At 50.6% G+C, this 27,837-nt stretch overlaps 1 protein-coding gene across 3 annotated transcripts in view; it reads left to right on the forward strand.

Annotated features, from left to right (window-relative positions):
• Window positions 1-5,988: 5,988 nt before the first annotated feature.
• LOC119964853 (eIF-2-alpha kinase GCN2-like) overlaps window positions 5,989-27,837 on the forward strand; it is a 128,806-nt gene continuing 106,957 nt past the window's right edge. Inside the window, exons 1-5 of one of the 3 annotated variants that reach the window (XM_038794912.1) lie at window positions 5,989-6,258; window positions 6,631-6,934; window positions 21,315-21,431; window positions 24,601-24,705; window positions 25,615-25,918. In XM_038794912.1, coding sequence (XP_038650840.1) covers window positions 6,920-6,934; window positions 21,315-21,431; window positions 24,601-24,705; window positions 25,615-25,918 — 541 coding nt within the window. In that variant the 5' untranslated portion in view covers window positions 5,989-6,258; window positions 6,631-6,919. The remainder of the gene's footprint in view (window positions 6,259-6,630; window positions 6,935-21,314; window positions 21,432-24,600; window positions 24,706-25,614; window positions 25,919-27,837) is intronic. The other 2 variants (XM_038794914.1, XM_038794913.1) reach the window with 2 other exon arrangements.

Consider the following 27,837-nt stretch of genomic DNA (forward strand, 5'->3'; position numbering starts at 1 on the left):
TAGAGCTACGTCCGCCTTTAGACTCTTTAAATGTGTGAACACACGGGCCCTCTTGACCGGCCCATTCAACTCTCGTATGTTCCATGGTCGGGGGGGGGGGGGGGGGGGGGGGGGGACCCTGCCCGCCCACCCTTCCTTCCCACCCACCCACCCCCTTCCCCCTCCCCGCCGACCCTCCCCTCCCGCACACCTCCTCCCCACCCACTCCCCCCCTCCCCCCGCACTGATCAACCACAGCCTCTCCTGGGCCAGCCTCCAGCCCGCGCCCCGCACCTCCTCAGGCCTGCCCTCGGGCGCCCACGGTCATCGACCCTCCCCATACCACATTTTAGAACCCCTTCCCCTGTCAGCAGTCATCCCCCCACCACAAAATAACAACTCTAAACCTTATCAACACACTAACCACCTGCTCACCCCCCACTGTGCTTCCATGAACTAGCCCACCCAGGCTTGCCTGGTAGCCCCCGCCCATAGTGCCTATCATCTGACCCACCACTGATTCCACTCCCCCCCCCACTCAAACACTACTCCAGTGCAAACGTAACAACACCCACCCAACACAAATAAAAGAGCAACCCACCATCCCCCACCAAGAACAAACACAGAGTAATGGCCCCAAACACAAATAACCCAAACAAACCCAAGGAACAGAAAGAGCACATCTCCTCTGAAGTTCAGTGTCCTCCATCTCCTGCCAGTTCATTGTCCCTGACAAATTCCATCGCCTCCTCAGGCGTCCCTATGTCACCCACAGCATGCCAAATTTCACCCCCTTCTTAAAGAGGGCCGCCTTCACTTTGTTGAAGCCCGCTCTCCTCTTGGCCAACTTTGCACCCAGGTCCTGGTACACACGCAGCTCGTTATCCTCCCAGGTACATTGCCTCGTCTGCCTGGCCCACTTCAGGATCTGCTCCTTGTCCAGAAACCGGTGCAGGCACACCACCATTGCCCTCAGCGGCTTGTTACCCTGTGGCTTCCTCATCAGTGCCCTGTGTGTCCGGTGCACTTCCAAGGGTCGTTCAAATGACCCCTCACCCAGCAGCTTCTCAAACATATGCAACAGCGTCCATTCCCTCGCCGCCCTCCGGCAGTCCCACGATCCTCAGATTTTGCCTAAGAGACCGATTCTCCAGGTCCTCCACTTGCCCCTGCAGCCGCCTCTGTTGATTCCGCATCACCCCCATCTCTGCTGCCATCGAGGCAAGCTGCTCCTCATGCTCCCCCTCAGCCTCCTCCACCTTCTGGATTGCCTGGCTCTTGGCCTTCAACCTCATTTACAGGCAGTCGATCCCTGCTTTTATCAGGTCCACAACCTAGTCAGGTCCTCCAGATTCTCCTTCCTCTGCTGGGTGAACTTCTCATTCAGGAAGCCCACCAGCTGCTCCGTCGACCATTGAGAGGGCAGGGCCGATCCCTGACCCTCCGCCATCTTCGCCTGTGTCGCAGGTACAAGTCCAGCTTTCTCCAACTGTTCCATTCTTTGTAAACCACTTCTGGTCCACGAATGTATCCACCTGTGGGACACTCTCTCCTACCATCCCTCCTGCACCTTTTTAAATCAATAAATCCACCCGTTAGCCGGGGAAAGGTCTGAAAATTCCATCACGAGCGGGAGCCACCAAATATGTGACCACTCACATCATGACCGCCATCGGAAGTCTTATGGTTTTCTTCTTAGTGACAACTTTGTCTTTGTCTTAAACTGGGAACATGTCACAAAATAAACCAACAAAATTAACTTTGTCATGTACAGCTTGCCATCTCTGTTCTTAATTCAGTGCCTATTAAGAGGGCATCTCTATGGTGATGCTTGAGAGGAGCCGCAGCGAGGGATGGCTGGCATTGCCGAGTCTGATTAACTGGGCAGCTAATATCGCTATGATTGGCGAGTGTACGGACCAACAATACCAACTCCCAATACTTCCAGCTGCACAGGGGCACCAGACAAGGATGCCCACTGTCCCCGCTGCTGTTCGCACTAGCAATCGAACCGCAAGCAATCGCGCTCAGGGCAGCAAAAAATTGGAGGGGGATCCGAAGGGGAGGTAGAGAGCACAGAGTCTCACTCTATGCGGATGATCTGCTCCTCTATATCTCGGACCCACAAAGCAGCATGGACGGAATCATAGCGCTCCTGAAAGAGTTTGGAGCCTTCTCGGGCTACAAACTCAACATGAGCAAAAGTGAGATCTTCCCAGTACATCTGCAAGGGGGGGGGGGGGGGGGGGGGGGCGGGGGCAGCACTAAAGCTGCCGTTCAAACAAGCCCGAAATAAATTCCGCTACCTGGGGATCCAAATAGCCCATGACTGGAAAGGGATCCACAAATGGAACCTCACCAGCCTGACGGAGGAAGTTAAAAAGGACCTGCAAAGATGGAACACACTCCCGCTCTCCCTCGCGGGGAGAGTCCAGACGATCAAAATGAACGTACTGCCCAGGTTCCTTTTCCTGTTTAGATCCATTCCGATCTACATTCCCAAGGCCTTTTTCAAAGCGCTGGACAAACATATCATGGCGTTCGTATGGGGGGGTAAAAATGCTAGGATCCCAAAGAAGGTCATACAAAAAACAAAATCCAGGGGGGGGGCTAGCCCTCCCGAATCTACAATTCTACCACTGGGCGGCAACAGCCGAGCGAGTAAGGGGATGGATCCAGGAGCCAGAAGCCGAGTGGGTGCGTGCGGAGGAGGCCTCCTGCATGGGAACCTCCCTCCGGGCCCTCGCCACGGCAGCACTCCCATCCCCACCCAAAAAACACTCCACCAGCCCAGTGGTGACAGCCACCCTCCAATCCTGGAACCAACTGCGGCAGCAATTTGGCCTGTACAAAATGTCGTACAAGGCTCCCATCTGCAACAACCATAGGTTCAAACCAGCACTGACCGACGCCACCTTCAAAAGGTGGAGGCAGGACGGGGGGACACTGACAGTCAGGGACCTATACACGGACGACAGGATCGCAACACTGGACGAACTGACAGAGAAATTTCAGCTAGCTGGGGGGAACGAGCTACGGTACCTGCAGCTCAAAAACTTCCTACGAAAGGAGACAAGGACGTACCCACAACCGCCACGACAGACACTATTGGAAGACCTACTGGACGCAAGTATCCTAGAGAAAGGGAACTGTAGTGACATGTATGACCGACTGGTAGATAGGGACGACACCGTACTGGACGCAACAAGAAGGAAATGGGAGGACGACCTGGGGATGGAGATAGGGTGGGGACTCTGGAGCGAAGCACTGCATAGGGTCAACTCCACCTCCACGTGCGCAAGGCTCAGCCTGACGCAACTAAAAGTGGTACATAGAGCCCACTTAACGAGAAACCGTATGAGTAGGTTCTTCCCGGAGGTGAAGGACAAATGTGAGCGGTGCCAGAGAGGCCCGGCCAACCACGGCCACATGTTCTGGTCTTGCCCCAGACTTGTGGAGTACTGGACAGCCTTCTTCGAGGCTATGTCCAAAGTGGTGGGGGTGAGGGTGGAGCCATGCCCGATAGTGGCGGTCTTCGGGGTTTCAGACCAGCCAGATCTATTCCTGGGGAGGAGGGCGGATGCCCTTGCCTTTGCCTCCCTGATTGCCCGCCGTAGAATCCTGTTTGGCTGGCGGTCAGCAGCACCACCCAGAGCTGCAGACTGGCTGTCCGACCTCTCGGAATCTCTCCAAATGGAGAAAATCAAATTCGCCATCCGAGGGTCGGACGACGGCTTCCACAGAACGTGGGAGCCATTCATGCAACTGTTCCGGGACCTGTTTGTGGCCAACGTACATGAGGAAGAATAGTCGGGTGGCCAAGAACCAGGGGAAAATGGACGGGAATCGGGGGAAGGTAGCCGGGGGGAGGGGGGGGGGGGGGGTGGGGGCTACGGGCTCGGTATAGGGGTTTGATGGCAAGCCAAGGCCCAAAACCAAACTATAAATAAATGCCTATAAACATGTGCCTCGGCCATATTGGGGAATGTAAAATATGTATGCTGGCTAAAGGGGGCGGCCACAATTATTGTTATGAAGATGCTTACCTGTAAATATTCATGTTAAATTTCTGTGTTTTCCTTTTTTTTTTTCTCTCTCTCTAATAACTTGTAATTTGTCATATATAAAATATGAAAACTCAATAAAAAAAACATTTATAAAAAAAAACATCGCTATGATAAGGAAGTGGATGGTGGGTATGGGGTCTATCTGGGAGCGGGTGGAGGCGGCTTCGTGCAGGGACTCCACGGCTGCCGCCGGCCAGGTACTCCACCAGCCCGGTAGTGGTGGCGACCCTGCGGATATGGGGCCAGTGGAGGAGGCATGTAGGGGAGATGGGGGCGTCTGTCTGGGCGCTAATCTGCGACAACCATCGGTTTGCCCCTGGGAGTATGGATGGGGGGTTTAGAGCAAGGCGGCGGGTGGGGGTGGGGAGGGTGGGCGATATGTTCCTGGAAGGGAGCTTTGCGAGGTTGAGGAACTTGGAGAAGAAATTTGGTCTGGTAAGGGGAAATTATTTTAGGAACCTACAGTTGCGGGACTTTGTCCGTAGACAGGTCCCATCCTTCCCACGCCTCCCGCCAATGGGGATCAAAGATAGAATAGTCTCTAGGGGGGAAGGAGGGGAGGATAGAGTCTCTGATATTTATAAGGTGCTCATGAAGGGGGAAGGGTCCCAGACGGAGGAACTGAAACTCAAATGGGAGGAGGAGCTAGGCGGGGAAATGGAGGGCGGGCTGTGGGCAGAAGCCCTGAGGAGGGTGAATTCGATCGCAACATGTGCCAGGCTCGGTCTGATTCAATTTAAGGTTGTTCACCGGACCCACATGACGGTGGCTCGGATGAGCAAATTCTTTGGGGTAGAGGACAAATGCGCTAGGTGCGCAGGAGGACCAGCGAACCACGTACACATGTTTTGGGCATGCCCGAGGCTTAGGGGGTACTGGGAGGGATTCGCGGGGATCATGTCCTGGGTGCTAAAAACAAGGGTGGCGGTGGGTCCAGGGGTGGCAATTTTTGGAGTTTCGGAAGACCCGGGAGTCCAGGGTGAGAAAGAGGCTGATGTTTTGGCCTTTGCTTCCCTGATAGCCCGGTGACGAATATTATTGGCATGGAGGAACTCAAAGCCCCCGAAGACTGAGTTGTGGCTTTCGGACATGTCGAGTTTTCTGGGTATGGAAAAGATTATGTTCGCCTTGAGGGGATCTGTACAGGGGTTCGCCCGAAGGTGGCAACCAGTCATTGACTTCTTTGCGGGAAAGTGAGCGTCAGCCGGGGGGGGGGGGGGGGGGGGGGGGGAAGAGAGTAGAGTAGAGTAGGAGGGATAAATTGGCGGGTAGTGCCGATGGGAGAGGAGCGGGCTTGTGCAGTGTGTTACGATTGAAGTATTGAATGTACGTGGATGTCTGCACATTTTTGCCTTTTCTGCTTTCTTTCTGTTGATGTCTGTAACTGTTTACAATGCCGAAAAACTACCTCAATAAAATTGTTTGTTTAAAAAAAAAGAACGCATCTCTATGAGTTGAAGCTAAGTAGTTATTTTAGTGTCAGGCCAAATTAAATACAATTGAACATTATCACTGTGTTCCAGATTATCAATGGAGGAGGTCAAATTAAATCAACAAATCCTGCATTGTTTTGGGAATATATTGGATCATGCAATATTTGTGTTCAAATAATAAATCCATTTATTTTTCTGGAATCACTCTCCCAATCTTTTAACACTTGGGGAGTTGAATGGAGAGTTGAAGGTTGTTGAGTGAGATATGAGGGTCCTCACTCACTAAAATACTTTGTGAATAACTCTGAACTTAAAGTTAAATACCTTTTGAAACAAATCAGTAACTCTGAACTACAAAGTATTTTTAAAAAAACCATATTTCCACAGAAACATTGAGATTAAATGTTCTATACACGAGGAAAGGGCGCTACACCTATCAGCTGGAAGGAAAGGGAACCCGCAACGGTCCCGCGCTGCGCGGGCGCGCGCCTCCATCTATGCACGCGCATTCCAAGTTTCGCGGCCAGTTTTCTCCGGGAGCGGTTCTCGTGCTCAGAACGCGGTGTCAATCAATCAATCAGCCCCCGGGGACCGCAGCTGTCAATCACAAGCCCCGCTGCCCGACTGCTGCTGAGCGAGGGCCAAACAACAACGCGCGCACCGGGTTTTAAAGGGGCCGCCACTTTCCTGCTCTGAAAATACTGAAGGGTTTGTTTCCCATGCGGGAACAATTCGGCGGGTTGTACGTCATGCACTTCAATTGTTTGGGCTTGCTTTCGGTAATTATTACCCTCGAGCCAGCAGGGGAATTGTAAAGAAATTATTTTAGTGGTGCCGGACCACAGTTAAGTACACCACTTTTCGTGGGCCTACTGGGGCAGATACAGTAGTAGCCAGGAAGCTCTTTGTGATGCTTCCAGTGTCGGAGCCATTGCTCTTCAGAACAATCAGACCTTGTTGCCAACTCAGGCTCATTTTCTGGTAGATTCATCTGGATCTTTTCTTCCTTGAAGCATATAGGTTAGAAAATACTCAGCAGCAAATTAAGTCAAGCAGTATCTGAGAGAGGGGGAGAGAAAAAAGGTTTAAATGTTTTGGGCAAATGCCTTTAAACAATTTACGTTTACTTCCTCCCCCCCCCCCCCCTTCAGATTTTCCTGCTCTGCTAAGCCTTGCTTTTGGCCGAACAAGATAGATTATGGATTTGAGATGGATCAGATCTTTTGAAGAGTAGGAACAGCACCTCCAGAATTTGCCTGAACACTTTAAGTTGGATTTTGCAGTTCGCAGCCAAGCGACGCAACTCACCACTGACCCTGAAGAAAATAAGTTGCTTGTACAAAAATCTAGCAAACTGAGTGGTGTGGATTTCATCATTCCCAACCTCACTTTTGAATCCAGGGCCAAGTCAAGGGAATTTTGAGGCACCCAGCAACAGTGATGTCATCGAGCAGGGTAAGCAGTCAATCACATTGAAGAATTCTAACAGACAGTAAAGCTGGAAGTAAATGTGCTAATTGTCCTCTTCTTAATTATAATTTCCCATAGAGTGAAATTAATGTCTTAAACACAGGGTGGGTGTAATGGAAAAAACAAGTCCCGCTTTGGATGTGTTTAGCGGGGTGTTTCCTGCTTCTTTCCCCCCAAGGACCTTGGTGAGGCCATGCCTGGAATATTGTGTGCAGTTTTGGTCTCCTTATCTGAGGAAGGATGTTCAAGCAATAGAGGGAGCACAGCGAAGGTTTATCAGACTGATTCCTGGGATGGTCCGACTGACGTATGAGGGGAGATTGAATCGGTTAGGATTGTATTTGCTGGAATTCAGAAGAATGATAGGAATCTCTTAGAAACCTACATAATTCTAACAGGACTGGACAGAAGAGATGCAGGAAGGATGTTCCCGGTGATGGGTGTATCCAGAACCAGGGGTCACAGTCTGTAGACCATTTAGGACAGGGATGAGGAGAAATTTCTTCACCCAGAGTGTGGTGAGCCTGTGGAATCTGTTACCACAGGAAGTAGTTGAGTCCAAAACATTGTATGGTTTCAGGAAGCAGTTAGATATAGCACTTAGGGCAAAGGGGTAAAAGGATATGGGGGAAAGCGTGATTAGGTTATTGAGTTGGATGATCAGCCATGATCACAATGAATGAATGATGGACTCCTGCTCCTTACTTTCTATGTTTTTATATTTTCGGGCCTCGGCGAGGAGCCCCCATCAACGCCGCACTTAAACTCCTTTCCTGCACTAACAAGCTCAAAAATGGTGTCCTGATCTCTCGACCCGCAACAGTGGCATCTGAACCCCCAAACACCCCTATCTACCAATCAGGGGCCCCCTGCACCCACCCCACCTCATGAGGGCAGGGCACCCTCTGGCCTGATCCTCAGCACAGGCAAGAAGCGACCTGGGCACCCTGGCAGTGTGCTTGCCAGTCTGGAAGTGCCATTTAGGCACCCTGGCATTGCCTGGATGACACCCAGGTGGCATTGCCAGGGTGCATGAGTGCAATCATGAGTGCCAGGGTACCACCCTGCCCAGAGCCTGACCACCCCGAAACCCCTGTTATGCCTGGTCCATGTTTTTGGAAACCAGTGCTAAATGGCACCACAGAGAGGTCTCCGAGGTGAGGCCATTTGATTCTGTGCCTTGGGTAACTCCGGCGCAGACATATTCAAGAGAGACTAACTGCTCTGGAGTACAACAATTGAGGCAAGAGCCAGATTGTGACGCCTCGCGAGATTTCGGGAGGCTAACCCACCCAGACCTTCTGGATACGCACTCGTTTGCCTCCCTGGTAGACTTGGTGGGGGAGCACTTCGACCTGAAGCCGCCGTTGATAGTCCACCATTTCTAGTTCCACACGGCCATCCAGGGCCACGATGAAAATATCAGCGAGTTTCTGGCCTGCCTCAGGAAATGAGCTGAGACCTGTGAGTTTGGCCCAACCCTGGGCAAAGCATTATGCGACTGGTTAGTATGTGGGATCCGTGATGCGGCCGTGCAACAAAAACTACTTGCCGGGGCTCGTTTATACCTCCAAAGAGCCCTGGAAATTGCAATATCCAGGAAAAGTGGCAAAGAGGGTGTCCCAAGAACTCCAGAAGGTGGCGGGGTTCAATTTAGGGTGCCAAGACAGCCCCTGCGCATAACCTGCTAGGATCAAGGAACCCATTCCCCAGCATTGGAACAACTACATGCCAGGGGGGAGAATCTGGAAAAGGCCCCAGGCACACCGGCGATCCTTTATCTCTGACTAGGAGGACCGGGAATATGATTACCGGCCTGAAATGGATGCAAGGATCAGGGGCACAGATGAGCCTCCCACCCACATACTGGCCTTGTTCCGGCACCTTCGCTTAGACTGGCAGAGGGTTTGCCAAATGCACACATAGCCCCAAAGGCATATTGGCCAGATTTCCGATTGTATTGCAGGGAAGTTTGGGGATCATCAGGGGGGGCCGTGGCCTGAATAAGCGTGGATCCCATGGTCCAACCACCCTTTTTCTGCACCTGCCCCGTTCCATACGACGTGTGTCCAAAGGTAGATGCAGAATTGGACCACATGGAGAACCTGGGGATCATAAGACTTGTACAATGTTTCAGTTGGGCACTGCCGGTTGTACCGGTAATAAAGTCCGACGGGTCACTGTGTATCTGCGGGGATTATAAAACAACAGTAAATCGAGTGTCACACTTGGATCATCATCCAGTCCCCAAGATCGAGGATCTGTAGGCCAAGCTCAGGAGTGGCCTTCCATTCACTAAGCTAGATATGAGCCACGCGTATTTCCATCTGGTCCTGGCCCCTGGGTCAAGAAGATTCGTCACCATCAACATGCACTGGGGCTCTATGAGTAAACCTGGCTACCATTTGGGGTTGCCTTAACATGTGCAATATTTCAGAGGATCATGGAAACATCTTGAGGGGGTTACCGCACGTGGCCATCTACTTAGACGGATGTGTTGATAACCGATTCATCCAACCAGGTGCACCTCTGAAACTTGGCAGAAGTACTTCAATGCTTTGGGGCATCCCCTCTGCAGAGAGAAGCACGTTTTCATCGCTGTTGAGGTGGTGTACCTTGGGTACCGCATGGACCACAACAGCATGCACTCCATGGGGGGAGAAGGTCCAGGCCATCCGCCGAGCCCCGATGCCGGGGGGGGGGGGGGGGGGGGGGGGGGCATTGAATTTCGGGCTTTCCTGCAGTTGGTCAAGTTCCTCCCAGGGTTGGCCACAATATTGGCTCTCCTCTATAAACTGCTAAAGAAAGGACAACTCCTGGCATGGGGGGGGCGGGGCGGGGGGGGGGGGGGGGGCAAGCAACAGGCAGCATTTGCCAGAGTAAACCAACAGCTTTCCTCTTCAAGACTGCTTACTCATTTTGGCCCTTCTAGGCCACTCTTACTGACCTGCATTCCATCCCCCATATGGCATTGGGGCTAAGCTAACCCACGGAATGGAAGATGGCTCCGAGCGACTTAAGCCACCAGGTTTGCGTCTAGGACAATGGCCGACGTCGAAAAATGATGTGCGCAATTTTTCCAATTAAGAGGCAATTTAGCGTGGCCATTCCACCTACCCTACACATCTTTTGAGTTGTGGGGGTGAGACCCACGCAGGCACAGGAATAATGTGCAAACTCCACACGGACAGTAATCCCGGGCTGGGATTGAACCCGGGTCCTCGGCGCCATGAGGCAGAAGTACTAACCACTATACCGCCCTCCCTTCTACCCTCTGACCAAGCACTGAGTCAGGTTGTAATGTCGTGAACATGTTTATTATGAATAAGTGAACATATATACATGCACGTTTGTGCCCTAGCCTCTAACCTATGTGCTGGACCTGTTCTAACTTAACTAGGTGTCTACTTTTCTGGCCTTATGGGTTATGCCTAGGTGGATCCCCAGGCGGTACACAGGAGTGGAGGCAGCCTGCTACGATTCCCGCCCTGTGACCTGAGACCCCTTTGGCGACCATCTTCATGAGATCGCCCACATAGCCCCGACAGAAAGGTGCCAGACTGGGCCACGGAGCATACTGCTAGCATAGAAAGCGCAAGCCTCCTGTGCCCGTGGCAGCAGGGACAGGTGCTAGGGCTAGAATGGGCAGCACGGTAGCATTGTGGTTAGCACAATTGCTTCACAGCACCAGGGTCCCAGGTTCGATTCCCCGCTGGGTCACTGTCTGTGCGGAGTCTGCACGTTCTCCCCGTGTGTGCGTGGGTTTCCTCCGGGTGCTCCGGTTTCCTCCCACAGTCCAAAGATGTGCAGGTTAGGTGGATTGGTCATGCTAAATTGCCTTTAGTGTCCAAAATTGCCCTTGGTGTTGGGTGGGGTTACTGGGTTATGGGGATATGGTGGGGGTGTGGGTTTGGGTAGGGTGCTCTTTCCAAGAGCCGCTGCAGACTCGATGGGCCGAATGGCCTCCTTCTGTACTGTGACTTCTAATTTTAATTCTAATTCTAGAAACCCCAACGGGGCCAGCGGTGCGGAGGACAGGGTATTAGGGAGAATGGGCGAAGGGAAAAGGGGACACGCGGGGGCAGGATCTGCAGCGCAGGCCGGGGCCATCGTGTGGCCCGGTGGACCAGGTTGGGCACGGGGGTACTCACTCACCATGCTAACATGTCTGACTGTCACGCCCTACAGACAAGGATTGGTGGCCTTCAGGGCGACACGGTGGCCCAATGTTTAGCACTGCTGCCTCATGGCACTGAGGACCCTGGATCGACCCCAGACCCGGGTCACTGTCCCTGGAGTTTGCGCATTCTCCCCTTGTCTGCATGGGTCTTACCCTCACAACCGAAAGATGCGCAGGGTAGGTTGATTGGCCACGCTAAATTGTCTCTCAATCGGAAAAAAAATGTTTTTTTTAAAAGAAAGGATTGGTGGCTTTCATCCTAGTCGCCGCAGACCTAGGGATGCACTGGGGCTGGAGCTGCTTGAGGAGGACTTTGCAAGGTGGAGCCTGCTCCAAGGAACTGGAGGCAGCCAGTGAGGATGGAGAGCCGGCTGCCCAAAAGGCCGAGGAGGAGGTGGAAAGGAAACACCTCATCCGGCCTAGTGAGTACCGGCAGCGCCTGTCATTCAAGGACCTGCTGGACCAGGCATTGTGTTGAAGATTCAGGCTGAGCAGGGGGACAATGCAACATATCTGCCATTTCATGGCACACCTGGCACTGCGGGGGAATGGGAGAGATCACCCACTTCCGGTGGCCGTCAAGGTGATGGTTATCCTGAACTTTTATGCCACGTGATCCTTCCAGGCGGCGAGTGTGGACCGATCCAGGACCTCGTAGAACTTGGTGCACAGGTACAACCATGCCATCATGGAGGCCCTATATGCCCTGTCGGCACAATACACCCATTTCAATGTGGAACGTGCCCACCAGGATGCCTGAGCAGTGGGGTTCACCGCCATCACTGAGATGCCCCAGGCCAGGGGGTGATCGACGGGATGCATGTCACCCTACGAGCACCTGCAGATGAGAAGCCGATCTTCACAAACTGAACGGGGTTCCACTCTATAAACATGCCGCTGGTGTGTGACCATGAGATACACATCATGCACGTCTAAGCCCGATATCCGGGCAGTGTGCATGGCACCTTCATCCTGGCACACGCTACGCTTCCTGGCCTCTTCGAGGGGCCGCAGGTCCGGCAGTCCCTCTCCGCTGTTTTCCTTCTCCTGGCGGTTGCGGGCCACCTTCTCCTGGGGTGGGGGAGACAGAAAATGCACAGTTTAGACAGTCGGACGCATGCAGCTCATGGGGTCGGTAGCCTTCGTGGCCAGGGCACCTGGCCATGGCAGCCAGTATGGGTGCTGGCATGTGATGCAGGGTGGGGGTCCGGTCACATCCAGGTGGTGGGGAAGGGGTGTGGTTACAGGTGTGTGGGTCGGAGGTTAGTGCCAGGGGCACAGTGCTGCCTACGCAACCTGGCTGCTCTGAGGAGGTTGTACAGTTTTTTTAATAAAATGTTTTTTTATTGAGTTTTCATATTTTATATCCAACAAATTACAAATCATTAGAGAGAAAAAAAAACACGCAAAAATTAACATGTATATTTACAGGTAAGCATCTTCATAATAACAACTGTGGCCGCCCCCTTTAACCGGCATACATATTTTACATTCCCCAATATGGCCGAGGCACATGTTTATAGGCATTTATTTACAATTTGGTTTCGGGCCTCAGCTTGCCATCAGACTGTCGCTTGCGGCTTTGTCCTTCCTTTTTTTTGGAATAAACTTTATTCAAGGTTTCAACAACAAATTTTATCACAACAGAAAAAAACAGTAACCCCTCCCCTTCAATACAAAAACAATAAATTAACAAGAAAAAGAAATAAGCGTAAAACCATGCGAACAAACCCCCATAACGAACCCGTAGCCCCCCCGCCCCCGGCTACCTTCCCCCGATTCCCATCCATTTTCCCCTGATTCTTGGCCACCCGACTATTCTTCCTCTTGTTCGTTGGCCACAAACCAGTCCCGGAACAATTGCATGAATGGCTCCCACGTTCTGTGGAAGCCGTCGTCTGACCCTCGGATGGCGAATTTGATTTTCTCCATTTGGAGAGATTCCGAGAGGTCGGACAGCCAGTCTGCAGCTCTGGGTGGTGCTGCTGACTGCCAGCCAAACAGGATTCTACGGCGGGCGATCAGGGAGGCAAAGGCAAGGGCGTCCGCCCTCCTCCCCAGGAATAGATCTGGCTGGTCTGAAACCCCGAAGACCGCCACTATCGGGCATGGCTCCACCCTCACCCCCACCACTTTGGACATAGCCTCGAAGAAGGCTGTCCAGTACTCCACAAGTCTGGGGCAAGACCAGAACATGTGGGCGTGGTTGGCCTGGCCTCTTTGGCACCGTTCACATCTGTCCTCCACCTCCGGGAAGAACCTACTCATACGGTTTCTTGTTAAGTGGGCTCCATGTACCACTTTTAGTTGCGTCAGGCTGAGCCTTGCGCACGTGGAGGTGGAGTTGACCCTATGCAGTGCTTCGCTCCAGAGTCCCCATCCTATCTCAATCCCCAGGTCGTCCTCCCATTTCATTCTTGTTGCGTCCAGTACGGTGTCGTCCCTTTCTACCAGTCGGTCATACATGTCGCTACAGTTCCCTTTCTCTAGGATACTTGCGTCCAGTAGGTCTTTCAGTAGTGTCTGTCGTGGCGGTTGTGGGTACGTCCTTGTCTCCTTTCGGAGGAAGTTTTTGAGCTGCAGGTACCGTAGCTCGTTTCCCCCCAGCTAGCCGAACTTTCTCTGTCAGTTCGTCCAGTGTTGCGATCCTGTCGTCCGTGTATAGTTCCCTGACTGTCAGTGTCCCCCCGTCCTGCCTCCACCTTTTGAAGGTGGCGTCAGTAAGTGCTGGTGTGAACCTATGGTTGTTGCAGATGGGAGCCTTGTCCGACATTTTGGTCAGTCCAAATTGCTGCCGCAGTTGGTTCCAGGATTGGAGGGTGGCTGTCACCACTGGGCTGCTGGAGTGTTTTTTGGGTGGGGATGGGAGTGCTGCCGTGGCGAGGGCCCGGAGGGAGGTCCCCATGCAGGAGGCCTCCTCCACACGCACCCACTCGGCTTCTGGCTCCTGGATCCATCCCCTTACTCGCTCGGCTGTTGCCGCCCAGTGGTAGAATTGTAGATTCGGGAGGGCTAGCCCCCCACTGGATTTTGTTTTTTGTAGGACCTTCTTTGGGATCCTAGCATTTTTACCCCCACATACGAACGCCATGATAAGTTTGTGCAGCACGGTTGTACAGTTTTTTTTTTTAATAAATGTTTTTTATTCAGTTTTCATGTTTTATATTGAACAAATTACATATATATTTACAGGTGAGCATCTTCGTAGTAATAACTGTGGCCTCCCCCTCTTTGCCGGCATACATATTTTACATTCCCCAACATGTTTATTGGCATTTATTTAGTTTGGTTTTGGGCCTTAGCTAGCCATCAAACCCCCGTAACGAGCCCGTAGCCCCCCCCCCCCCCCTCCCCGCCGGCTACCTTCCCCCGACTATTCTTCCTCTTGTACGTTGGCCACAAACAGGTCCCGGAACAATTGCATGAATGGCTCCCACGTTCTGTGGAAGCCGTCGTCCGACCCTCGGATGGCGAATTTGATTTTCTCCATTTGGAGAGAATCTGAGAGGTCGGACAGCCAGTCTGCAGCTCTGGGCGGTGCTGCTGACCGCCAGCCAAACAGGATTCTACGGCGGGCGATCAGGGAGGCAAAGGCAAGGGCGTCCGCCCTCCTCCCCAGGAATAGATCTGGCTGGTCTGAAACCCCGAAGACCGCCACTATCGGGCATGGCTCCACCCTCACCCCCACCACTTTGGACATAGCCTCGAAGAAGGCTGTCCAGTACTCCACAAGTCTGGGGCAAGACCAGAACATGTGGGCGTGGTTGGGCGGGCCTCTTTGGCACCGCTCGCATCTGTCCTCCACCTCCGGGAAGAACCTACTCATACGGTTTCTCGTTAAGTGGGCTCTATGTACCACTTTTAGTTGCGTCAGGCTGAGCCTTGCGCACGTGGAGGTGGAGTTGACCCTATGCAGTGCTTCGCTCCAGAGTCCCCACCCTATCTCCATCCCCAGGTCGTCCTCGCATTTCCTTCTTGTTGCGTCCAGTACGGTGTCGTCCCTATCTACCAGTCGGCCATACATGTCACTACAGTTCCCTTTCTCTAGGATACTTGCGTCCAGTAGGTCTTCCAGTAGTGTCTGTCGTGGCGGTTGTGGGTACGTCCTTGTCTCCTTTCGTAGGAAGTTTTGAGCTGCAGGTACCGTAGCTCGTTCCCCCCAGCTAGCTGAAATTTCTCTGTCAGTTCGTCCAGTGTTGCGATCCTGTCGTCCGTGTATAGGTCCCTGACTGTCAGTGTCCCCCCGTCCTGTCTCCACCTTTTGAAGGTGGCGTCAGTCAGTGCTGGTTTGAACCTATGGTTGTTGCAGATGGGAGGCTTGTCCGACATTTTGTTCAGGCCAAATTGCTGCCGCAGTTGGTTCCAGGATTGGAGGGTGGCTGTCACCACTGGGCTGCTGGAGTGTTTTTTGGGTGGGGATGGGAGTGCTGCCGTGGCGAGGGCCCGGAGGGAGGTCCCCATGCAGGAGGCCTCCTCCGCACGCACCCACTCGGCTTCTGGCTCCTGGATCCATCCCCTTACTCGTTCGGCTGTTGCCGCCCAGTGGTAGAATTGTAGATTCGGGAGGGCTAGCCCCCCCTGGATTTTGTTTTCTGTAGGACCTTCTTTGGGATCCTAGCATTTTTACCCCCCCATACGAACGCCATGATAAGTTTGTCCAGCGCTATGAAGAAGGCCTTGGGGATGTAGATCGGAATGGATCTAAACAGGAAGAGGAACCTGGGCAATACGTTCATTTTGATCGTCTGGACTCTTCCTGCGAGGGAGAGTGGGAGTGTGTTCCATCTTTGCAGGTCCTTTTTTACTTCCTCCGCCAGGCTGGTGAGGTTCCATTTGTGGATCCCTTTCCAGTCATGGGCTATTTGGATCCCCAGGTAGCGGAATTTATGTCGGGCTTGTTTGAACGGCAGCCCCTTTAGTGCTGCCCCCCCCCCCCCCCCCCCCCCCCCCCCCCCCCCCTTGCTGGTGTACTGGGAAGATCTCGCTTTTGCTCATGTTGAGTTTGTAGCCCGAGAAGGCTCCAAACTCTTTCAGGAGCGCGATGATTCCGTCCATGCTGCTTTGTGGGTCCGAGATGTAGAGGAGCAGATCGTCTGCACAGAGTGAGACTCTGTGCTCTCTGCCTCCCCTTCGGATCCCCCTCCAATTTTTTGGTGCCCTGAGCGCAATTGCTAGCGGTTCGATTGCTAGTACGAACAGCAGTGGGGACAGTGGGCATCCTTGTCTGGTGCCCCTGTGCAGCTGGAAGTATTGGGAGTTGGTATTGTTGGTCCGTACACTCGCCATGGGGGCGTTGTATAGGGGTTTTACCCACGCGGTGAACCCTGTTCCAAGCCCGAACCGCTGTTGTACAGTTTTTAACGGTACTGTTGACTGGTCCTGACGTGGTTGTCCACGGCGCTGACCGCCTCTTCCACCTGTGCCCAGGCCTGGAGCACAGCCGCGGGTGGCAACCTGCTTCCCACTGCAGGGTACAGAACGGCCCACCTCTCCTCCACTGCATCCAGCAGGGTCTCCAGTACAGTATCAGTGAATCGGGATGCCGCTTCTCTTGTTGCCATCTTTTTGGCTGGGATGAGTGTGTGTGGGGAGTGGAGTGCTTGTATGTGGCTGCAGCTTGTCAGCTTCTTCGAGTGTCATCCCAACTCTGGTGAATCGGACACTGTTTTCCATTGAAATCGATCATGTTGCACATGGCACCGTTGCTAGTCCATTAACGGTTGATGAATTGCTCTGGGCAGAGTGCCAATTTGGCTGAACACCACCAATTAAGTCCCAGCGTCAACACTTTCTGAAATGGAGAATCCCACCGCAGGTGTTTGATGTGGACATCGCTGGTGAAGCCAGCATTTGCTGCCATCCCTCATTAACCTAGTGGCTTGCTAGGCCATTTCAGAGGCTAGGCCATTAAAAGAGTCAAAGACATTGCTGTGGATCGGCAGTCACATGTAGGCCAGACCACGTAAGGATGGCAGATTTCCTTCCCTAAAGGGCATTAGTGAACCAGATGGGATTTTACGATAGTCGACAATTCTATGATTTGATTCTATGAATAGTTTCATGGTCCCTATTACTTTGACAAGCCTCTAATTCCAGATTTTACCAATTGAACTTCAATTCCACCAGCTGCCATGGTGGGATTTGAACTCATGACTTCCCACCTATGGTTCTGGTATTGCAGCTTGTAGATGGAAAATAAATGCCTTCAATGAGATTATAAGTTCCTCATGACAGCCATGAGAGGGGCAGTATTGGAGGTCATCAGTCATTTGGGACTTCCAAGAAAAATAGAATTAGTACTACCAGCAGCATTTGGACATTTCACTAGTCAATTGAGGTGTGTGATTTGTTGGAACACATCACTGTACCTTCACACCTGCAGAAAGGTTGTACCAATGCCATCGATGGTAATGTTAAGGCACAGAGACAAAATAACATTCTTATTACAGACTACAAACACAGCAGATGCTGGAAATCAGGGCTGGATTCTCTGTTTTTGGGACTATGTCCCCACGCCGTTGTAAAAACAGTGGCCTTTCACACCAGAAAAACTGGCGTGAAAGGGCCACATATTCATAGCCCTGCAGGGGGCTAGCAGTGAACCATGGGGAATCTCACAGCTTTTGCTGCAGGTACAGACCCCGCATTTCTGGGTCAGAGGTCGTGCATGCACACGGCGCCGACCTGCAGCGGCCGCGCTGTGCTCCATGGCGAACTCAGATCGTGGAGCTGGACCCTCCAAATAGTGCCCCCAATCGGCTGCGCTTTCGACCTGGACTGACCGCGCAAAATTAGCACGGTGTCGTATAAGGCCCCCGCTACCCTCCGATTGGACCGCCCCTGACCATGGCGGTTGTGGAGTCCGCAGCCGCCACGATAATATCCCAACCGGCAGGACCATGTTAGCTCCACACCGTTGGGACTTTGGCCGGTCAGGGGCGGAGAATGGTGGAGAGGGCCTCCAGCAATGGCTGCAGGCAGGCGATACGTGGCGCGTACGCCGCTTTTCGGGTCCCGGAGAATCAGGTAACTGCCGCCAGTCTCGATTTCATGCGGGAAACTGGATTCTCCGCTTTGGCGCGGCCTCAATTTTGGCGTCGGGGTGCGGAGAATCCAGCCCCATGAATAGAAAATTCTGGAAACATTCCGGCATCATCTCGCGAGAGAGAAGCAGAGTTAAGATTTCAGAAAGGTCTGATGAAATGTTATTGACCTGAGAGGGTCAATGTTAAAACCTTAAGGTAGAGTTGAGGTTGCTTCCCTTGGTTGCTTCCTATCATTGAAGTGCTCACTATATTGGGTCCTCCAATGGGAAGGCCTCTCATTCCTTCCGTAAGTATTTTTTTGCTGCCCTGTTTCCAACAGCAAATATTGTTTCAATAGAGAGAGCCGAATTTTACAATTGATGTTTAAAACTCGGAGGATAGGCCAAGGCCCATAGTGCAGAAAAACACCAAGTTTGGAAACGTAGCAGAGAAGATGAGGTTAATTTAAGTTTAATGTTGACTTCTACCAGGTCTGCGGATAAATGTAAAGGCTTGGATTTTCCATCCAGAGCCTAAGTGGTCCTGCCAGTGGGGAATCGGGACTGGTCTCTGCTGGCGCTGGGAATGGGGCCCAATGTGAGTCTCTCCCCATGACTGAGCAAATATAAGCATTCCGTTAGAATCCCGATATCGGGCTGCCATTTTGAACTGCGGCACGATCCCAAGCTGCCCCCCACAATTCTAATCCTGCTTCCCCCCCCCCCCCCCCACCACTGCTGACAAACAGAGGCATTCTCGCCCCCCCCCCCCCCCTCCCCACCAACCGCCACCACAATAAGGGGTTCCCCCCACCACAGCAATCACATGTGAGGGTGACCCCACTGGTCCCTCTCTACCTCCGCTCCCCCTCCCCCTGCCATTGGAGACCCGCCATCAAAGACCCCCATCAGTCACCACGCCTGAAAGCTGAAGAGCAGTCCAGGCAGTACAGTGCAAGGTAACTACATTTTCACTTTCCCTTACCTAACACCTGCTGCCTCAGACAAAAGTGTAAGTAGCAGCTGGTACAAGTGCAGAGGCTACATGTGTGTGTGTGAGAGCATATGTGGGAAAGTGCTTCAAATCCCTTGACAGCCTTTGAAATACAAAACTCCCATTCAATTTCACACAGCAATATATTTCACTAGCCAGTTATTGACAGTTTTATTAGTCCAGAAAGAGGTGCTTGGTGGGTTATTCATCTATCTTTCCCTTCACACTCAAATGCATCTCCATGACCCTGCTTTGATGATACCCACAATGTTTATTAACACTCTTGCGATGATTGACAGCTTCTCACCACATTAAAAGAAGCTTAATGGCTTAGGCCGCCTGTGGGGGATCAGAACACATTCCAAACCTGTTTTTGGGGGACACTCCATCCGCCCGATCGGGAATCCCAATCGTGACTTTGGGCTCGGAGAATCCACCCCAAGGTTTCCTGTTGGGAGATACCAAGATTTTGTGGATTGGAGGGCCGCTGAAGGAGAGAGAGGTTTCCATAATTTTGACCATTTGGGAAAGATTAACTTTGAATAAAGGAATTTTGTATTCAGTTTTGATTTCAATGCAGTGAAGATGGTCTGTGCTCAGGGGTCTGTGCTGGGGCCATAACTTTTCACAATATACATTAATGATCTGGAAGAAGGAACTGAAGGCAGATTACTGTGGATGATGGAATCTGAAACCAAAGCGAAAATGCTGGAAAATCTAGGTTTTCAGATGACACAAAGATCTGTAGAGTGACAAGTAGCATTGAGGAAGCAGGGGGGGCTGCAGAAGGATTTGGACAAGCTAAGTGATTGGGCAATGAAGTGGCAGATGAAATACAATGTGGAAAAATGAGGATATGCACTTTGGAAGGATGAATGGAGGCATAGACTATTTTCTAAATGGGAAAATGCTTCAGAAATCAGAAGCACAAAGGGACTTGGGAGTCCTTGTTCATGATTCTCTTAAGGTTAACGTGGAGGTTCAGTTGGCAGTTAGGAAGGCAAATGCAATGTTAGCATTCATGTCAAGAGGACTAGAATACAAGAGCAGGGATGTACTTCTGAGGCTGAATAAGGCTCTAGTCAGACCCCATTTGGAGTATTGTGAGCAGTTTGGGGCCCCGTATCTAAGGAAGGATGTGCTGACCTTGGAAAGGGTCCAGAGGAGGTTCACAAGAATGATCCCTGGAATGAACTTGTCGTATGAGAAACGGTTGAGGAGTCTGGGTCTGTACGCGTTGGAGTTTAGAAGGATGAAGTCTTATTCAAACTTACAGGATACTGCAAGGCCTGGATAGAATGGACGTGGAGAGGATGTTTCCACTTGTAGGAAAATCTAGAACCAGAGGACAGAATCTCAGACTAAAGGAACGCTTCTGTTTTACAGAGTCGAGGAGGAAATTCTTAAACCAGAGGATTGTGAATCTGTGGAACTCTTTGCCGCAGAAAGCTGTGGAGGCCAAATCACTGAGTGTCTTTAAGATAGGGATAGGTAGGTTCTTGATTAATAAGGGGAGAAGGCAGGTGAATGGGGATGAGAAAAATATCAGCCATGATTGAATGGCAGAGCAGCCTCGATGGGTGAGTGGACAATTCTGCTCCTATGTATTATGGTCTAAGATACAGAGCAAAAGAAGTTGTAGGATGGTGCATTTGGAGAAAAAGCAGGTTTTACGAAGGCCATAATTGCAGTGGTATTGATAAAAGCAAATTACTGTGGTTGCTGGAATCTGAAACCAAAGAGAAAATGATGGAAACCAAAGAGAAAATGCCGGAAAATCTCAGCAGGTCTGCCAGCATCGGTAGGGAGGGAAAAGCGCTAATGTTTCGAGTCCAGATGACCCTTTGTCAAAGTGGTATTGATAACATTGGGCAAGGATGGAGCAGGTGGGCAGAGAATGCAAAAGGCAGGAAAGGATGTTCTGGAGGCTCTCAGGATATTTGCCTGCTATTCAAAATGTAATAACCGTGAGAGGTTATACAACAGAGTAATCAAATGGAAACTGGTATTTCTACTACCGAGGGCACAAACTCAGCAAACCATTATACAAAACCTGAAGAAATCAAAGTTTGTATTTTCTGTCTAGAAGTAAGAATGTTGCAGTTACCAAATGGTTAGATGAACCTGCTTAATTTACAGTTATAATTTTAGCATGTCCCTTGTATAGGTTCACATGATGTGGCGCACAGAGATTATATTGGACAAAGTAAGAAAAGTCCTGCAGCAGAAAGGGTATACGGATATTGAATGCATCGGCCAAGGTGGATTCAGTATTGTATATAAGGTAGGCGAAGTTATTTTTTTTGCAAGTAGAGCCTTTCATTTGTTTGAACTATTTTGAATGGCAGGCGAGTCTGTACCCAGAGAACAGTGATATCAGATAATTAGCAAATTAAGAAGGGGCAGCATTTGTTTTATGCATTTGTTTATTACTTGAATGGGTGATGGAGGCAGATTTAATAGCAACTTTCAAAATGCAGTTGGATATATACTTGGGGAGAAAAATGGGGAGACATTGAAAAAGAAATAAAAATCTCAGGAGTACTTTCATTTAACTAGTTTGAACCCTCCGGATTTAGCCTCCTCCACTTAACAGTGGGCCTCAGCGCTATAACACGTGTTCTATTATCAAGGCGAATAGGAGTGGAGACAGTGGACACCCTGTCTCATACCCCTATTCAATGGGAAGGAGCCAGAGTTAAGAGCATTCATATGAACACTCACAGTGGGGGCCCGATAAAATATTGAATCCAAGAGATAAACTTGTGACGAAATCCAAACCTCTCAAGAACCTCAAAAAGATATTCCCACTCTACTCTATAAAACACTATTTCGGCGTCTAGGGAAACAATCACCTCCGGTTCCGGTACGGAGGTGGGAGAAAAGGACAACATTTAGCGACGTATATTGGCCGACAATTGCTGACCTTTAATGAAGCCTGTCTGATCCTCCCAGATCACCTCTGGGAGGCAGGGCTCCAGCCGCAGGGCCAGCATTGGCAAGTAACTTATTTCTTTTTTTAAATTTAAAGTATACAATTCATTTTTGTTTCCAATTGAGTGGCCAGTCCACCTATCCTGCACATCTTTGGGTTGTGGGGCTGAGGCCCACACAGACACGGGGAGAATGTGCAAACTCCATACGGACAGTGACCTGAGGCCGGGATCGAACCAGATTCTCAGCGCCATGAGGCAGCAGTGCTAACCACTACACCACCATGCTGTCACTTTGGCAAGTAACGCAATGTCCGCATTTAAGAGTGAGATTGGTCTATATGACCCACACTCTGTTGGGTCTTTGTCCTTGCAAATCAAGGAGATAGAGGCCTGTGTGATGGTAGAGGGCAACAAAGCTTTGGATAAGGAATCATTAAACGTATTCATTATTAAAGGTACCAACTACTCCGCAAACTTCTTTAAAACTTCTTAAAATTCAGTGGGGAAGCCGTCTGAGCCAGCAGCTTTACCAATTTGCATCAACCCAATGCATTTCACGATTTCCTCTGGGCCCAATGGGGATTCCAACACCTTGCTCCTCTCCCCCTTCCACAGCTGGGATGGATAAGCTGTCTAAAAAGTCAGTCATGACCAATCCCTCAGCCGAAGGCTCCGATTTATATAGACCCTGATCAAATGATTCAAAAGTCACATTGACCTGAGTAGGGGCAGAAACCAGACTGCCGCTCGAGTTGAGTACCTGTACGATCTCCCGGGAGGCTGCCTACCGCTTCAGCTGGTGAGCTAAGAGTGAATGGCCTTCTCCCCTTATTCATAAACATACCCCTTCAGTGTCGCAGCTCGCCCACCACGCTGTCCGCTGACAATAACTCCAGTGTATCTGCAGCTTTTTCCTACTTGCCGACAACTCCGGGGTTGGACAAGTAAGTACTGGTGGTCGACCTCAAGATAGCAGTCCACCAACCTCTGCTGCTCCGCCCCCATTCTCTTCACCATGTGCATTTTATAGGAGGTAATCTCCCCCGAGGACCTCCTTAAGGGCTTCCCACAGCATAGAAGTTGAGATTGACTCACTTTTTTATTACATTTTATATATTTCCCGATGGTGGTGGACATGCGTTCACAAAATTTCTTGTCTACTAATAATGCCTTGTCCAATCTCCATGACGGTTGCTGGGAGGTTGTGTTGGGCATGATCCAAAATCGCAATCGCTGAGGAAAGCCGCCACCACAGAAGGGAGGAGAGGCCTATCCACCACAAAGAAAATAGATGCTCAAGTATATCTGATGCACATGTGAGAAACATGAAACGTTTTGCTATCACCTGGGTGAAAAAAGCAGCAAGGAACCACCCCTTCCAGCTGCTCCATGCAAAACATCAAACCTTTGGCCACTCCTGATGGAGTCAGAGATTCAGACCGATGCAGACCGGGGTTCAGAACACAATTTTAAGTCCCCACCCAAAATAAGCTGATGCAAATCCAAAACTAGGAGGGAGGCCAGCAAATTATAAATAAAATTAGTTTTGTCCCAGTTTTCAGCATAGACATTAAACAGAACCACCAGAGTACCTGCCAAAGAGCAACAGACACTAATATGTCTACCATTTGGGTAGGCCAAGATCCAGTGACAGAAAACTGAGCCCTTTTATTGATTAATATTTTCGCAACCCTGGCCCTACCATCGAAGCCTGAATGAAAGACTTGGCCCACCCACCCCTTCCGCAGCCTTGTCGGGTCTCTGGCCCGCAAGTGAGTCTCCTGCAAAAACACCATGTTGGAATTTAAACTCTTAAGGTGAGCAAATACTCTCAATGTTTTCACTGGGCCACTCAACCCCCTGACATTCCAGGTGACCAAAAGAATTTGGGGTCTCCCACCCGCATTCATTCTCAGTCAGCCAATCAAACCAAGAGAGATTCCCCAACAGATAAAAAAGGTACAGCAAACAGGCCCACCCAAGATGGTGCCAAACTAAATCACAAAACTAAAGAAAGAAAAACCTGCAGTCACCATCAGCAAACTACCCCCACCCCCTGTCCTCGCCCTCTGATACAACACCACCCAAATACGCGCACAGGTAACAGCAAGATGACATAAACAACTAAAATCTACTTCCACCGAACTTAAATCTAAACAAAACAAGAACTCTGAGCTGTATTGAAAAACAGAACTACTATAATGAGCTGCAGTCAACTCTTGGTGTTAGCAGAGCGACTTCCAATTAGAGTGAAGAAAAATGGTTAAACATAACAAGATATTAAAACCCATAAGCCCACCAGCCATTGGATCTCCAACAGGGAGCTGCATACTTTCATAACAATCAGAACAGAACTCCACATAGGACTAAACCCCAGATCTGAGCCAAACAGTAAAAATTCAATCCCAACAAGAACAGGAAATGCAAAAATAAACATGGAACCCCAACAATTCTACATGCCCGTTCAACACCCAAAAACCCAATTACATTGCGCCCAACCTGTGTTTCTTTGCAAAGGAATCCGCCTCTTCTGGAGCATCAAATAAAGAGTCTTTTCCCTCGGACGTCACTCTTAACCGTGCTGGGTACACCACACCGAATTGGACTCCATTTTTATACAAGGTGACCACGATTATGTTGAACGCAGCCTCTTCTTCATTAGCTCTGCTTCCACACCCTAATAAAACCTGATGGCATGGCCTTCCCATTTGAAATCGCGATGCTCGCTCGCCCATCTCAGAACCCGCTCTTTCTATTTAAAACTATGGAACTTCACTATTACCTCACCTCAGGGTGAGGCCTCTGCTGGATTGTACGGGACGTGAATCCATTCTCCCCCACCATCTTCTTAAACATCTCCGCAAGTACTCAGTGAGAGTTGGGACTTCCACCCCCTCTGGCAGCCCCACAATTCGATCGTTTTGCCTCCCAGTTCGATTCTCTAAATCATTCACCTCGGCCTTCAGCGACCAGAGACATCTCCACGTACAGTGCGACAATCTGATCTCTATGTCTCGAAAAGGCCACTTCTGTGTTGTGTATCGTAGCTCCATGGGCCTTCACCGTTTTCTTGGTCCTCTCTAGAGCCATTTGGATGGAGCCAAAGCCTCCTTCATCGATTTGTGGAGGTTCTCTGACGCAACCCGCCAGTGCTTGAATTATTTTGGCAAGGTACTCAAAAGTACCTCGGCCGTTAGTGTAGTGGCAGTCTTCCCAAAAGGCTGCCTCCACCATTTTTTCTGCCATGAGCTCTGAGAGGCCTCTGATTTTATTGATGAATGTCTACTGTCTTGCTTTTTTTTCCTTTGGGTTTTCTGTGCATTTCACCTACATAGAATCCGTATCCCATTAATTCTGTGTCTTTAAAAAAAAAAAAGGGCAAAAAGTCCAGTACTCTAGCAGGTGCCACCTCATGCATGTCTTCCCCCTACATAACACCATCAGAGGTTCCCTCTATCGATGCCTTTTAATTACATCCAAGTATCTGTCATTCTGTACATATACTCCAGCAATTAGGTTGCTTTTTCTCAGGTATTCCGCAGTCTTGAAGAGAAAGCCTATGCAGTGAAGTGCATCCACCTTGCACACAGTAAGAAATGTGCTGAAAGCACCTTCCTGACTGAGGTGAAGATTCTTTCAAAGCTAAACCACAGGAACGTTGTGCACTATCACCATGCTTGGATTGAAGAACTGGAGCATCCGGTGAATGTTGAATGGATAGAGCAATCTCACAGCGATCCTTGTGACAGTTCGTACGATGCCATCCTGGCAGCAGCACCTCCACCATGTGAAAACTCTGTAGAGTGGACAGACAGCAACCCAAATGAATGCCAAGGTCAGTGTTATCATTACAATCTTTTTAAAAAAATTAATGGGCATATAATAATCTTTATCGTCACAAGTAGGCTTGCATTAACACTGCAATGAAGTTACTGTGAAAAGCCCCTAGTCGCCACATTCCGTCACCTGTTTGGGTACACAGAGGGAGAATTGAGAAATTACAAATTACCTAACAGCATGTCTTTTGGGACTTGTGGGAGGTAACCGGAACACCCGGAGGAAACCCACGCAGATACGGGGAGAACGTGCAGACTCCACACAGACAGTGACACAAGCCGGAAATCGAACCTGGGACCCTGGCACCGTGAAGCAACAATGCTAACCACTGCGCTACCTTGCTGCCCCTAAATTAGCGTGGCCAATCCACCTACACTACACATTTTTGGGTTGTGGGAGTGAGACCCACGCAGACACGGGGAGAATATGCAAACTCCACATGTAGAGTGATCCGGGGCTGGGATTGAAAACGGATCCTCGGCGCCGTGAGGCAGCAGTGCTAACCACTGCACCACCGTGCCGCCCATCTGTAATTCTTAGACTGATTTCCTTCGTCTTTCAGGTGAGATGTTAAACCAAATCTGCCCTCTCAGGTGGACACAGAGGATCCCAGGGCACTATTCAAAGATGAGCGAGGGAGCTATCCCTGGCATCCTGGCACATTTATCCCTCAACCACCATCACCAAAACAGATTATTTGATCATTTATTTCATTGCTGTTTGTGGGACTCAGCTGTACACACATTGGCCGTCACATTTCCTACATTATAGCCCAAAATAATGATTTGGTTGTGACATGCTTTGGGATGTCACAATGTCATGAAATACCAACTACATACAGATGTTCAGCAAAACATTTATATTCATTAGAATATCTGTCATAACAATAAAATAATTAATTTCCGACTAATAGCAAATAGCGTGTATTTCAATATGGTGTCTTAATTTAAACACAGACTTCCGGTGGAGGCCATGGAGTGAGTTGTCGCATATTTGGCAGGTCCCGCACATAGTGGTCTTTTTGTGGCCTTTAAGCCGGTTTGTAGCAGGCGTTTTGGAAGAAAAAGGTGAAGAGGTGAGAGCAGAAGAGAGTGACCCCCTAGTTTATGGAGCTGCAGACTAGAAGTGCCCAGAAAGAAGTGAACCAGTTGGTTGAGGCAAGTGAGGAGTGGACAACGCATGCGGAATAGCAGACGGGCAGGGTCCGGCCTTGCCGGCTCAGTGGTCGATGGAGCAGTTGGTGAGCTTCGTGAACGAAAGTTCACCCAGCAGCGGAAGGAAAGTTTGGAGGATCTGGCTCGGGCGGTGGACTCGATCAAGGAGGTAGTTGACTGCGTGGAGACGAGACTGGCAGCCCAGGGGGATCCAGAGGATGGATGATCTGGCAGAGGAGCATGAGGAACAGTCCATCTCGATGGCAGCAGAGATGGGACTGATGTGAGATTATACTGCTGACGGAGGGGGGACTTTCAACGTGGAGGAGGGTTGATGATGGTAGTTGCCCGAGGGCGGGCCAGGGGAGGTGCGGGACATGGGCCGAAGACTGGCTTAGGAGAGGTTGTGGTTGATCGGCAGGGGAGGGGGCGGGGTGCCCACCCCGACCAGGCTGGTCACATGGAACGTTCGGGGACTGAATGGGCCAGTCAAAAGTGCCCGTGTGTTCGCGAACTTGAGGCGACTGAAGGCCGACGTGGCCATATTGCAGGAGACACATCTGAAGGTGGGGGATCAGATTAGGTTAAGGAAGGGATGGGTTGGACAGGAGTTCCATTTGGGGTTAGACTTTAAAACAAGGGCGTGCCAATCTTGGTAAATAAGCGGGAGGCATTCGAGGTGAGGAATATAGAAGTGGACCCGGAAGGTAGATATGTCATGGTTGGTGGGAAGCTGGAGGGAATGGCTGTGGTATTGGCAAAT

This window comes from Scyliorhinus canicula, chromosome 4 (assembly GCF_902713615.1).
Source record: "Scyliorhinus canicula chromosome 4, sScyCan1.1, whole genome shotgun sequence".
NCBI lineage: Eukaryota > Metazoa > Chordata > Chondrichthyes > Carcharhiniformes > Scyliorhinidae > Scyliorhinus > Scyliorhinus canicula.